Source organism: Saccopteryx bilineata, chromosome 5, assembly GCF_036850765.1.
Source record: "Saccopteryx bilineata isolate mSacBil1 chromosome 5, mSacBil1_pri_phased_curated, whole genome shotgun sequence".
In the NCBI taxonomy this organism is placed as follows: Eukaryota; Metazoa; Chordata; class Mammalia; order Chiroptera; family Emballonuridae; genus Saccopteryx; species Saccopteryx bilineata.
Genome location: NC_089494.1, coordinates 45,768,210 through 45,781,639, shown reverse-complemented (window position 1 = coordinate 45,781,639; position 13,430 = coordinate 45,768,210). Strand labels below are relative to the sequence as shown.

At 42.0% G+C, this 13,430-nt stretch overlaps 2 protein-coding genes across 2 annotated transcripts in view; one reads left to right on the top strand and one right to left on the bottom strand.

Moving 5' to 3' along the window:
* The window catches only part of INPP1 (inositol polyphosphate-1-phosphatase), a 46,915-nt gene extending 38,381 nt beyond the window's left edge, over window positions 1–8,534 (top strand). The window contains exons 4-6 of the mRNA XM_066233146.1: window positions 3,083–3,283; window positions 5,726–5,900; window positions 7,785–8,534. Coding sequence (XP_066089243.1) covers window positions 3,083–3,283; window positions 5,726–5,900; window positions 7,785–8,352 — 944 coding nt within the window. The 3' untranslated portion in view covers window positions 8,353–8,534. The remainder of the gene's footprint in view (window positions 1–3,082; window positions 3,284–5,725; window positions 5,901–7,784) is intronic.
* The window catches only part of NEMP2 (nuclear envelope integral membrane protein 2), a 214,472-nt gene that overhangs the window by 50,504 nt on the left and 150,538 nt on the right, over window positions 1–13,430 (bottom strand). The gene's annotated exons all lie outside the window — the stretch shown is intronic.

Below are 13,430 nucleotides of genomic sequence, written 5' to 3'. Positions count from 1 at the left end.
GAATGCCAAGCTTCACTGACTATCAGGCCATTTGACTTAGGGAAATATGGTATTAGAGTTATTTAAAAAATCCACATGTAATATTTTAGACATAAATCTATAGCATTTAAATAATATATGACTTAACCTTTGGGAGCTGCATGGTCCTTTGGGAATTTAGTGGAAGTTACGGATGCCCCGGAAAGATGTACGTCTACACAACTATGCAAACAATTTCAGGCCCAAGGTGTACACCTATCTGTGGACCTGCTAGGGAGTCCATGGACCTTGGTTGAGGGTGTAGAGAGCACCTGGCCCTAAATACTGTGTGATCTTGAGCAAATCACCTCACTTCTCTCTGGTCTCAGAATCTCTGCAAAGGGAGCTGGGCTAACTAAAAATGTTCCTTTTAATACTAAGCTTTAAGCCTTATTTAATTAGTTTCCTGTGTGCCAGATTCTCCTTTGATGGACAGCCATGTTCAAGAAAAACATCAAAATCCCCATCCGATTCTTTTCAGAGAAAGAAATTATTTTTAGTTTGAGCTTTTTTGTTTGCTTAATGGTGGAAGATTAAAAATAGTGAACTTTAAACACTGATCTTGTGACAAAAAGTTAAACACCTAGAGGCCCATTTACAAAGGAAAAGACTAATTTCTGGATTAACTCTGGAAAAATTTTTTAGTCTCTTTTATGGGGTATGTGTTATGATGCAGTCAGTTCTGTGACACACAGAAGGAAGAGAAATCTCATTTAAGCTTCTTAAGGTTAAAACAAATACCTGTGACTAATTCATAACAAATCCTACACTTAAAATAATATATGTGACTACTTCATAAATAGTTAAATATTTCCCTTATCTAGAATCATAGGGGCAGAAAGGCATTCCACATACCTTCTCCTGAGAAGGGAAGGAGATGGTGGGAGGGGCTGAAACGTGGAGGAGGGGAGGGACTGGGGGATGAGGCAGGAACAGACCGTGCAAGGTTGTAAGGAAAGGTTTGGGTTTTCCTCTCTGGGTGTGATGCGAATTCACTGGAGAATTTTAAGCAAAGGAGTGGTGTGATATGACTTGCTCCTTTGAATGATCCCAAGACTTGACTGAGCCCAGAGTAGATACTTAGTAAGTGGCAGCGATTAGTATTATTCTTCAAGTTTAATAGTCTAGTTTAATTTGCATTTAACGACATTTAAGTGAATGTTTCTTGCTGCTTCAGAGCCATCACTGTAATAGGTTGATACTGTGCTTCCAGACCTGGTGATCGTATGAATCACCTGGCGATTGTGTAGGTCTGGGGCGGGGCCTCAGGTTCTGAATTTATTTTTAAAAGAACTTTACATTTTGGGTTTTTTTTTAATTACCGTTTGCATTCAGTATTATTTTGTATTAGTTTCACATGTACAGGATAGTAGTTAGATAATCGTATACTTTACAAAGTGGTCCCCCTGATATCAGTACCCACCTGGCACCATAATACATGGTTATCGCAATATTACTGAGGGTATTCCCTACCAGGGGTAGCCAAACTTTTTATAAAAACCGCCCACTTTTGCAGTGCTGGTCAACCTAGTCCCTACCGCCCACTAGTAAAGAGGTCCAGCTTTCATGGTGGGCAGTAGCAGAGCAACCAAATGGCGCTGCGATTGGCCCACCATGAAAGCTGGACCGCTTTACTAGTGGGCGGTAGGGACTAGGTTGACCAGCACTGCAAAAGTGGGCGGGTTTTTATAAAAAGTTTGACTACCCCTGCCAGTGACCTCCCCATGACTATTTCATAGCTACCAGTTTGTGTGAAGTTCTGAATTTCTAACAAGCTCCCAGGTGGTGCAGATACTGCTGGTCATTGGAAAGGCTCGCGCAGCTGGGAGTATTTGTTTATATACCTAAAAAGCCCTTAAGTGCCATGTTTTCTTAATATTTAAATTTTCCAAACTCAGTATTTATGTTCTCCATTACTTTCACTTTTTTGTTCCTATGTATTTGCCTATTTTTGCCAACCTCTTTTTTTGTTGGGAGCTGGAAGCCACATTGGCCAAAGGTCTAAGAAGCTTGTTTAAAGTGACGGTAAAGCGCTTGGTCTTGGTAAATTGTGGTGTCACTGTGGGGAGCAGCTTTGTTTACATCCTGATTTGCGGTGTTTCACAGGATGTATAGTCATATAGTTTTACTACATTTAAAGATTAGTATACTTCATCTTAGTACTTGACTGAGCATGAACAATTTTTCATTGAAAGTAGCATCATAGAAAAGGTAGAGGCACTACAGAGCGTTGACAAAACCACCATTACTTTCAAAAACATATTCAGACACAACAGGGTAACTGTAAGCCCGGTGGTCGAGGCCAGGCAGGTTCACATTGAATTCTGGCAGACAGTAGAGGAACTGCGGACCTGAAAAGCGTTAGGCTGTTCCCATTTATTGGAGGTTCGCAGCGACAGGCAAGTGGATAAACAAAGGAAAACCTCTTTTTGCAGTGGAGGGCAAGGGATCAGGAAAACCACCCCTCATGCTGGCGGCTGAGGGAATCAGGGAACCACACCTGCAGCGGCAGAGAGCGAGCTGGGAAGAAAGCACCCATGGCTTTTCATAGGGACATACACGCGGCTTTATGCCACGTGCTCACGCACTAATTGTATAAAGCACTTGCAGCGGGAAACCAGGGAGCAAGCCTAACACAGCTGTTTTCCCCACAGTAACCTATGTATATATAGTAAAAGGCAAAAAAACATAAACAAAAGATTTGGTATTAAGGACTCAGGATCCAGGGGTTCTTAACTTGTCCATGAGGCCCCTTCAACTGGATACAAAATTATATGTATGTGCATGTGCCCATGTGGGCATTTTTCTGGGGAAAACATTTAATTCCTGGAACTCATCCCTCACCATTCATATTAAGTGCATGAGTGGCCACGGGGCATCTGTGATGTTATGATGCCCTCAGACCTCAACATGATTCTGCAGTCAGCCAGGTTAGGAACCACTGATATGAACGTATTGGCCTTACCTATTCTAAGTGCACAGCTTTCTCCTTCCCACCCCCCTGTTGTTCTTTCTCCCCTGAAACTCTTGAGATGTAATGACTTTTAGTTTGCCTTCACTCTAGGAGAGAAGATTACCTTGAGACTGTGCCCAACAGAGGAAGAAACAGTAGAGCTCCTTAGCCAAGTCCTTAATGGTAACAAGTTGGCATCTGAAGCATTAGCCAAGGTTGTTCATCAGGATGTTGCCTTTACTGACCCAACTCTGGATTCAGTAGAGATCACCATTCCACAGGACATTCTGGGAATTTGGGTGGATCCCATAGGTAAGTAGAGGCTAATGTGTTTGCTTTTATTCTTTTGTTTTTATTAGTATCCTTTTGGCTTAGAAAAATAAAAATCGAGTATAGTTTAACTCTCCTGGAAGTTAAAAAAAATTTTTTTTAATTTTATTGAGAAAATTAACTTTAACAGGGTGACATTGATCAATAAGAGTACATAGGTTTCAGGTGAACATTTCTATAGCATTTGAACTGTTGATTACGTTGTATACCCATCACCCAAAGTCAAATCATTTTCCGTCACCTTATATTTCTCCCTCTTTACACCCTTCCCCCCACCACCTCTCCTCAAGTTTAAAATTCTTAAAGTTTTAAATGATATATGAAAAGTTGCGTAAGTTATATGTTGTTTATAAATAGGTGTATATCTATGACATAAGAGATATGTACAAGTGTTTATAGTATCTCTGTGTGTTCTCACATACATACACACACACACAAAGCTGAATTAACTCATCTTTGAAAGACTTCCGGGGCCAGACTGCTAAACACGAGAGAAGAGTGAAGAGAGAGCAGCTCTGCCCACTTGAGCACACACGCCAGTCACGGAGCGCTCTGCCCGCTTGAGCACACACGCCAGTCACGGAGCGCTCTGCCCGCTTGAGCACACACGCCAGTCACGGAGCGCTCTGCCCGCTTGAGCACACACGCCAGTCACGGAGCGCTCTGCCCGCTTGAGCACACACGCCAGTCACGGAGCGCTCTGCCCGCTTGAGCACACACGCCAGTCACGGAGCGCTCTGCCCGCTTGAGCACACACGCCAGTCACGGAGCGCTCTGCCCGCTTGAGCACACACGCCAGTCACGGAGCGCTCTGCCCACTTGAGCACACACGCCAGTCACGGAGCGCTCTGCCTCAGCAGATATTTGCCACGTGGAAATGCACGCCAGAGCTTCAGATTTTCAAGGAGAAACTAAAATTCAGGTTTTTTAAATGAGATCTTTTCATTTTTAACCACTGTCTGCTAATTCAATTAAATAAACAATCAAAACCACTGTACATGTCAAGAGCTAAATATGACTCATGAGCAGTCAGTCAGTAAAGCCCTATAAACTTGACCCATTATTATTATATTAATTATTATTATTATTTTGGATCATGATAGTGATAGAACCAAATCTGTAGCCCATTGTTTTAAAAGTTTGGGCCTCATCTCAAAGATGCTATAAATACAAATGCCTAGGCATTAATTTTCAGTAGTTCCTTTTTTTTCTTTCCCACCTGCCTGGCATACCCCACCCAATACAACTGGCACCGTTCGTTATGCTGTTCAGCAAACCCCTGACCCTCCCCGTCCTACAAGCACATTAACACGACTTGATAGAAATGCCTTCAATCATTTAGGAGTTACAGAACATTCAGTCAATAGATTCTAAATGCAACCTAAGACTCTCTCCCAGGACTTTTTATCCACATCATTTAAGATTTCTGAGGACAGGGAGCTCCATTTCTGGTTCTGTCCTGAACTGACTCCGTTAGTGAGCTCCCTCAGTTCTTTACCCAGCATGCCCTGTGCTGGGTAGCACTCACTCTCTGTTGGCAGTCACCTGCTGACATGTGCATCTCCTGAAAGAAATTTAGTGCTTCAGCTTCTTTTTCCCAAGAGCCCCAGTAATAATTTTTCCTTTTGTGCCTCCAGAATTGTATCTTTTTCCCTAATTTCAGTGACCAAATAAAAAGTAACTTCACCCCGTACAGATTCACTACACGGGGGCTTTCCCATCCACATTGGACTTGTCCTCTGATTAGTATAGCAAGAGCTCTAAAAAAATCTCATCGCTTGTCTTGAGTTATTAGCTTTAAATGCTTTTGATGTGATGACTGGTTGAGTGCTTATTATACGCAAGGTGCTATGCTAGAAGCCACAGGGACCATAGACATGTCCTCTCCCTTCAAGTTCCCATATAATCAGGAAAATCAAACACAAGTAGCTTAAAAGTGAATTACAAGAGGTCAAATACAAGTGACACCCAAATGTAAAACCCAACTGGTTACTATCCTAGTCTGTTCGGGTTGCTATGACAAAATACCATGGACTGGGTAGTTTAAAAACAACAGAAATGTATTTCTTACAGTTCTAGAGGCTCTAAATCCAAGATCAAGGTGCCAACATAGTTAGGGAAGGGCTGTCTTCCTGGTTCATAACCAGTACCTCACTGTGTCCTTACATAGTGGAAGGGACTAGGTATCTCTCCGGAGCCTCTTTTATAGGCACTAGTCCTATTCATGAGGGTTTCACCAAAGGCCCCACTTATTAATACCATCCCTTTTGGGAGTTAGAATTTTAAAAGGACACAAACTTTCAGACCATTAGCAGTAATTATATTAGGAGAAAGAAATGATATACGACAAAGTTTATAGATGTATTCATCATTATTTTCTAAATAATCATTACCCGAATCCAAACAAATTTGCTTCATTTTCAGATTCAACTTATCAGTATATAAAGGGTTCTGCTGACATTAAATCTAACCAAGGAATCTTCCCCAGTGGACTTCAATGTGTCACCATTTTAATTGGTGTCTATGACATACAGACAGGGGTGCCCCTGATGGGAGTCATCAACCAACCTTTCGTATCACAAGATCTGAACACACTCAGGTAAAAGATGAACACTTTTGTTATAATACTGTTTTTAGAATTTACCACCTTAGCTTTGCTTATTGTCAAGATTAGCATTCCATATGACACTCCTATGACTTAGTATGTTGGGTGTTCCTACTAAAAGTCTACATGTTTGAATTAAAATTCTTTTATTTGGCCTACTTTTATTGGAATAATTTTATTTGGGGCTAGGTACATACTGGTAGAAACTTTAAAAAGAAATTGTGTATTGAAGAAATCACTGTTTTGCATTTGGAATATAGAATCTGTTCAAAAACCAGATTAATAGAACAGTGGTGACACTGCCTTCTAATACATTTGGAATAAGAGAGATGTTATTATATAGCTAGTTGAACTTTTACACAATTTTAGAAGAAACTCAAAACAAAATGCAAAGATTATTCAATGAAAAAGATAAGTAGTTATGGCCAGGATCAGAACTGACTATGGGGTATTGGCCCTGTGAATGTGTCATCCTCCTTCCTCCTCACCCTTCCATGGACTCCTGCTCTGGGCAGAGAGGACAGCCAGTGGCCTCCAATCCCATGGCCTGGGCTTTGGAACTTGACCCCAGGGCATAGCAGAGTCCAAGTGAAAGGAAGCAGCTCTTCTCCTGTGGTTCCCATTTTTTTATTGAAGTAGGTCATATTGTTCAATTTGTATTGGACTACATAGTTTTTTTAAGATTTCTTTTTTTAGAGTTTTATTTATTCATTTTAGAAAGAGAGAGAGAGAGAGAGAGAGAGAGAGAGAGAGAGAAAGAATTGGGGGAGGAGCAAGAAGCATCAACTCCCATATGTGCCCTGACCAGGCAAGCCCAGGCGACCTCAGCATTCCGCAGGTCAGGCAGGACAACATATTTTTAAATAACCTTTGAATTGCTTTAGGCAATCACTTGCTCTTTAATAGTCATAAACTACACCTCTGGAATTCTGACATTTTTTCTCTACCTCTGCCTTCTTCCAAGCTGAAAATGTGTTTATCTTTAAAAGGTCATTAGCAATTTAAAAAGAACTGGGACTGGATGCAGACACAATCATCGCGTAGAAGTGCTTGACAAAGTAGTTAGTGGCCCAGATTTGGAGTAATAACTTTGATTCCTACACTTCCATTCTCTAAGCCTCAGCTTCCTCTTTTGTAAATAGAGTAAGTTACTCAACATACACAGTAAATTAAACATTGAGGAATGATACGCGCAATTATTTTTGTTGCTAGAAATAATGAGTCCATCTTTCTTGGTGTTAATGCTGAAGTGGAGCTTGAGACTAAGACAACGAAAAGGCGTTAACAAGTGAAGAAAAACTTGTAAGGGTTGTAAACGACTTGCAGATTGAAAAGACAGATGTTCATCATTTTACTTATTAAACCTTAAATGCCAAAAGTGGCAGTGAAATTTTGCCGTGTTCCTGGAGGCGTGGCAATGCCACCAATATTTTAATACTGCCCTCGGTAGATGGGACGAGGCTGTAAAACTTCAGCATTCCTAACCTGCAGCAACACAGGCAGCTGCATGCAAAGAACTAACTCTCAGAAATGAATTAGCTACCTGGTAGCTATTTCTAGGCTTGGGAATTGAGACTCATTACATTAAATATTTTTTTATATAAAGTTGGAAAGCGCCTGACCTGTGGTGGCGCAGCGGATAAAGCGTCGACCTGGAATGCTGAGGTCGCCGGTTCAAAACCCTGGGCTTGTCTGGTCAAGGCATGTATGGGAGTTGAGGCTTCCTGCTCCTCCCCCTTCTTTCTGTCTTTCTCTCTCTCTCTCTCTCCTCTCTAAAATGAATAAATAAAGTCTTAGAAAAAAAGTTGGAAAGCAACATGAATAATAAAAAACAAATGTGATCACTTACCTCTATAAACTGAAAGTTCTCTTTCACAGGTGGAAAGGACAGTGCTACTGGGGCCTTTCTTACATGGGAACCAACATCTATTCACGTCAGCCCCCCAGCTCTAAAGGAAATGGCAGCGAGCCTCGGAGCCAGCTGACTGAGAACACTAGTTCCCAGGCTGGATCTGCTCACCATTTCTCAGCTGTCATTAGTACAAGTGAAAAGGAGATCATCAAAGCCGCACTGGCACGTGTGTGTGGAGATCGCATATTCCGGGCAGCTGGGGCTGGTTACAAGAGCCTGTGTGTTGTCCAAGGCCTTGTTGATGTTTACATCTTTTCAGAAGATACCACATTCAAATGGGACTCTTGTGCTGCTCATGCCATTCTCAGGGCCATGGGTGGGGGAATGGTAGACTTCAAAGAATGCTTGGGTAGAAATCCGCAAACGGAGCTTGATTTGCCGCAGTTGGTGTACCACGTGGAGAACAAGGGTGCGAGTGGGGTGGATCGCTGGGCCAACAAGGGCGGACTGATTGCATACAGATCAAGCAAGCAGCTGGAGACATTCCTGAGCCTCCTCATGCAGAACCTTGCCCCTGCAGATGCGCACACTTAGATGAGCCTTTTCCTCAGTGTACACGTAAACCAGACTGTGAAACTCTATCGCTCATCTCTGTCGTTTAAAGACAGCTTAGTCCTGTCGGTGGTCAACACTCACCTTCCTCTTTTGAGGAGCATTTTTCCATTATGTGTTCATAATATTAATTTCAATAAATAAATGACATTCATGCAACAATAGTGTGAAATTCCTAGAGTGAATATTGTGCTCTCGGTGTTGCTTGAAACATTTTAATAATGTAGTGAAGAAAGAGGAGGAAATTCTGCCCAGTGAGTAAATCTCCTCTAAACATCCAACTGATAAGTGTTCCTGAAATATTACGGAGAGCGCAAGGCAGACGAGGGACAGAGGGTGCTTATGTTTTGTTTCCTGTCTTCAAGGGAAAGTCTACAGATTTAGCCTTTGGCAGAACATTTGGAATTGTGAATCTGATACATAATTTAGCCAAGTTCATGTATTTTCAACAGTTTTTTTTTTTTGTTTTTTTTTTTTACAGAGACAGAGAGTCAGAGAGAGGGATAGACAGGGACAGACAGACAGGAACGGAGAGAGATGAGAAGCATCAATCATTAGTTTTTCATTGCGCGTTGCAACACCTTAGTTGTTCATTGATTGCTTTCTCATATATTCCTTGACCGCGGGCCTTCAGCAGACCGAGTAACCCCTTGCTGGAGCCAGCGACCTTGGGTTCAAGCTGGTGGGCTTTTTGCTCAAACCAGATGAGCCTGCACTCAAGCTGGCGACCTCGGGGTCTCGAACCTGGGTCCTCTGCATCCCAGTTCGATGCTCTATCCACTGTGCCACCGCCTGGTCAGGCAACTTTCAACAGTATTCTTATATTTGTTATAAGAATGAAAGCCTGGAGCCTCCTGCCACCCCACCTCACCCCCACACACAGTGGTGGGATTCAAATAATTTAACAACCAGTTCTCTGCTCTAATGACTGTTTTAAATATATCAAAAGGTAGTTTATTACTTCATGCATTTAATACTTAAATAAGAATGATAAAAGAGGTACACAAAACTAGGTTATGTTATAAGAAAGAGTTTCATTTAAAATATTAATAAAAAAACATTAAATAATACCTGACAAAAAAACAATAAAACTGTTCTTTAAGATATTTCTTGATTGGCATCCTCACTTGCCATTTTTTTCACCTATGGACGAAATAAACATTACTATGGGTGCTTAGAATACGCTGCTAACGCAGATGAACATTAAAAAATGTAAATTTGTGATTTCCACATTGGGCAGCTGCCCAGGCGCCCACCTTGGAGAGAAGCCTGGTTCCAAGTGCCATTTTAACAACTGATTCGTCAAACTGAACAAAAGATTAGGTATCGGTTCTGCAGAACTGGTGCGAACTGGCTCAGTCCCACCACTGCCCACAAACATATACTCACTCTCTCACCCTCTTTCACACTCACATACTCTAACACTCTTACCTAGACTCATACCCTCCCTCTCTCTAATTCTTTCACTAATCCTCTCCATGCACACTTGATTTTGGTAGGTAAGGTAGAAGGGCATAGAGTAGAGGTTTCTGCAATTTTTGCACATGCACTACACTTCAAAAACTGGAGGTAGACACAGGACTAAGGCTGCTGGTAGAGTTCTTCATTCCCCTGAGGAACCCACGTCTCCGGACCTGAGCCTCTTCTCCCTTCCTTCGTCCACACACATATCCGGCAACAGAGTGCAGTCCTGGAGAAAGTGGGACAACAGCCACACACCTGATGACCCGTGTCAGCTCTCCGATGAGCTCTGGACAACACCCACCACCCTAAATGACAAAGGGTATTTTCCTAAGTAGAAATTGTACATGGATCTTGAAAAAAAAAAACACCCTAAGAAACAAAAAGCCAGAGGTAGAGTTAAATATATAGCCCTTGTGTCTACCAGCACCCCTTCTAGATCACTTCCTATTCTCTTTACCAGCCTTGGTAGGAAGGTAGTGCTGCCATCCAGAGGCATCAAATCTCAGCTCCGACTTTCCATCTTGCGCCCTCTGTGGGCCAAAGTACGTTTCTGCATCTTTTTTCCCCCCACAGTTAAACGAATGAAAGCAAGTCAAACTCTTTCTAATAGTAAGATTCAAAATGTTGTTTAGTGATAAGGTTATAGGTTTTAAAGCCTAAATTATGCTTTGTGGTTGATTATGGGCTCTTAAGCGGTACAGGGGTGGGCAAAAGTAGGTTTATAATTGTGAGTGAAAGTTTATTCTTGTATTATTATTTAATTATTGTGTTATTTTTTTGGATCACAAATGTAAATCTACTTTGCCCACGTTTGTATATTCTCACCATATAATGTTTAATTTCACAGGTATTTAAGTCAGTGTGTTCATTCCTCACAAAACACATTAAAATGAAAACCCAGAAACTAGTCTTGTTCCCTGATATACATCAGAATGGAGAAACAGAATATGTTTCAATAAAAAGCTTTTGATGTCTATACAAACATTTTAGAATATGTAAATTATCAATAAAATGCAGTGAAAAAGAAACAAGCCCCCAAATGCCCTTCAATATGATCTAAACAGTTAGTTTGTCGACTTACCTGCTCTGAGTCTCCCTGCCCGCTTTGCTCCAGCCACACTGCCTTTCTCGCTGTGCCCTGAACTTGCCCGGCATGCTTCCTCCTCCTCCTCAGGACCTTTGCACAAGCTGTGTTCTCTAACCAGAAAGCTCTTCTCTAGACATTGGCATAGTTCCCTCCTTCATCTCCATCAAAACTGCTCCAATACCACTATGTCAGTATGAGCTTTGCTTATCACTCTGTGGCAACACACATTCCCTGAGCCATCCCAGCCTTCCTTTCTCTTTCTCTGCTTTTATCTCCATGTCACCTATGGCCTGCTGATACCAGATATACTTTGTCATGTCTGTCTCCCCATTCTGGAGTGTTTGCTCCACCAGAGAAGGGATTTTCATATATCGTGAGCTCCATTATTAGAAAAGTGCCTGGGCACAGGAAAAGTGTTAAGAAAATGCTGATTTAATGATTAGTGAACTGGGCTCAGACACTGGATAAGAATTAATGTGCATTATCAACAACTTTACTTCTAGCCTTTCCTTTTTTTTTTTTTTTTTTTTTTTTTTTTCTTCAGAGAATGAGAGAGAGAGAGGGCTGGGAGTATGCCAGGAGTATGCAGGATTAAGAGTTTCCTCCCTTTACCCATTAAAAAAAAAAAAAAGAAGAATGAAAAGAAAAAAAGAACCATATCTGGGTTGGCTTCATGGATTTGATACTTTTGCAGTTGCTGAAGTCTCCTTACTCAGAAGGGCACCAGGCTTGGTTCTGCTATTTTTCATCTTGAATTTCTTAAAATTTTCATCTTTGAACTTGTAAGTTGAAAGGACATTAAAGCATGCGAGTGAGTGGAGGCGTGATGTTCACTGAGTGTCCGTCCTGTTTCCCTGCAGCCCCATCCATTCACATAGGTTTCACGGTGCTTGGTGAGCACAGATGCTGCAGACCCCCAATGCCCGGGAGTTCAGTGACACTCAAAGCCAAGACAAGGTGATTGTGCTACATGTATGACTGAGTGGGTGTTCTCAGTCCCCAAGAACCAGAACTTGGTCACATGCAACAAGAAGGCAATGGCATCTACGAAACATCGATGCCCAGGGAAACCTATCACACCCTTTCTTGGTGTGCTACTTTCCTGGGTTAAGCAGATCACATAGGCTGAAAACGATGGCATGGAAGGAACGATAGGGCACATAATTCCTCCTCTTTCCAGTGCTACACTGCTGGAAGCTGACGCTAGGGAAGGTTGGCAGAATGCATGTGTATCAAGAAACAAAATAAAAACAGTTCAGTTAGTTTGCTGCACTGCCCCCACTGTTCTGGTAAGAATGAAATATATATCCACATATGAGCTACAAAAAATGGATTGTGTCATTTTGGTGATTCCACGTATGAGCTAAATGCTCTAATATGTATATCTTACCCTTGAGAGTGGCATTGTGCAATATAAAGATGAATGAATGACACTAAGTAGCAAATAATGCCATCACAGGTTGAGAGAGAGAGAGAAGTGGTGAAAGAAAAGGAAACGCTTTTTACCTTAGAATCTTTAGTGGCACCTTTCCTCCTGGTCTCTGGTCAGGGGCCCCCCATTTTCATTTTGCCCAGCTGACTTCCAGCTATGTAGCTGTAAGGCCAGCAGTTGTGGCCATTATGGCCAGCACATACAGGCTCCCATTAGATTCGGGCAGAAGGTAAAGAAACAGTGGAGTCAAAAACTGGTGGGCCATTCCTTTATTCTAGCCCCGCAACCGGCTGGCGAGTAAACACACAGAGGGTTCCAAAACCCACTCACACGTTCTCCGGTTCTACAACCAGTCTCCTTTTCCGGTTTTTCCTAGAATCAAAGGCCCCACCAGTCTCAGTCACCTCTGGTTCCCCATCTGCACGCCTTCTCCCTCCCTTCTCATCTCTGCACAAACTGGCTTCTCCTTCAGCACCCTGCCCTCGTGGCTTCCTTCTTCTCCTTTCTCCTTCTTCTTAAAACTGTTTGGCACCAAAACTCCTCCTCTAGCCACATTAGCATAACAACGGCCCTTCCCAAGCAGGAAGGTAATGAGCAGTTTCACAGATCGCATATCTGGGCAGCCATTTTTAACAATAAAAGTGAGCAAACTTAGAAAATACAGATTTTACAAACTCATTTGCCCAACAGTAGCCAACCCTGAATCAGTCCCATTTCCACTTCTAATATCACTGTTTTTTGTCCTATCTGAATTTTTGTCATATTTTCTGGTCAGGTCCAAATCCAGCCCACTGGTGAGCTAGGACTACCCCAACTAAAAGCTGAAAGATTTTTTTAGTTATTGGAAAACCAAGAGGATAAGAGAACCCCAGAGTGTGTTTCACCCACATTTCTAACCTGGTAAGTAAGCTGGCCCTTTAGACTGGAACATCTCACGACAGTTCAGCATATTCAAATGTTTCCTGTAAACTATTTTTTCTTTGAATTTCTACAAGAATTATTTGAGCCAAATGGATGACATGCCGGGAAACATGATTGCAAATGCTCTCTCAACACTCTCCACCAGGTGTCTCCAGC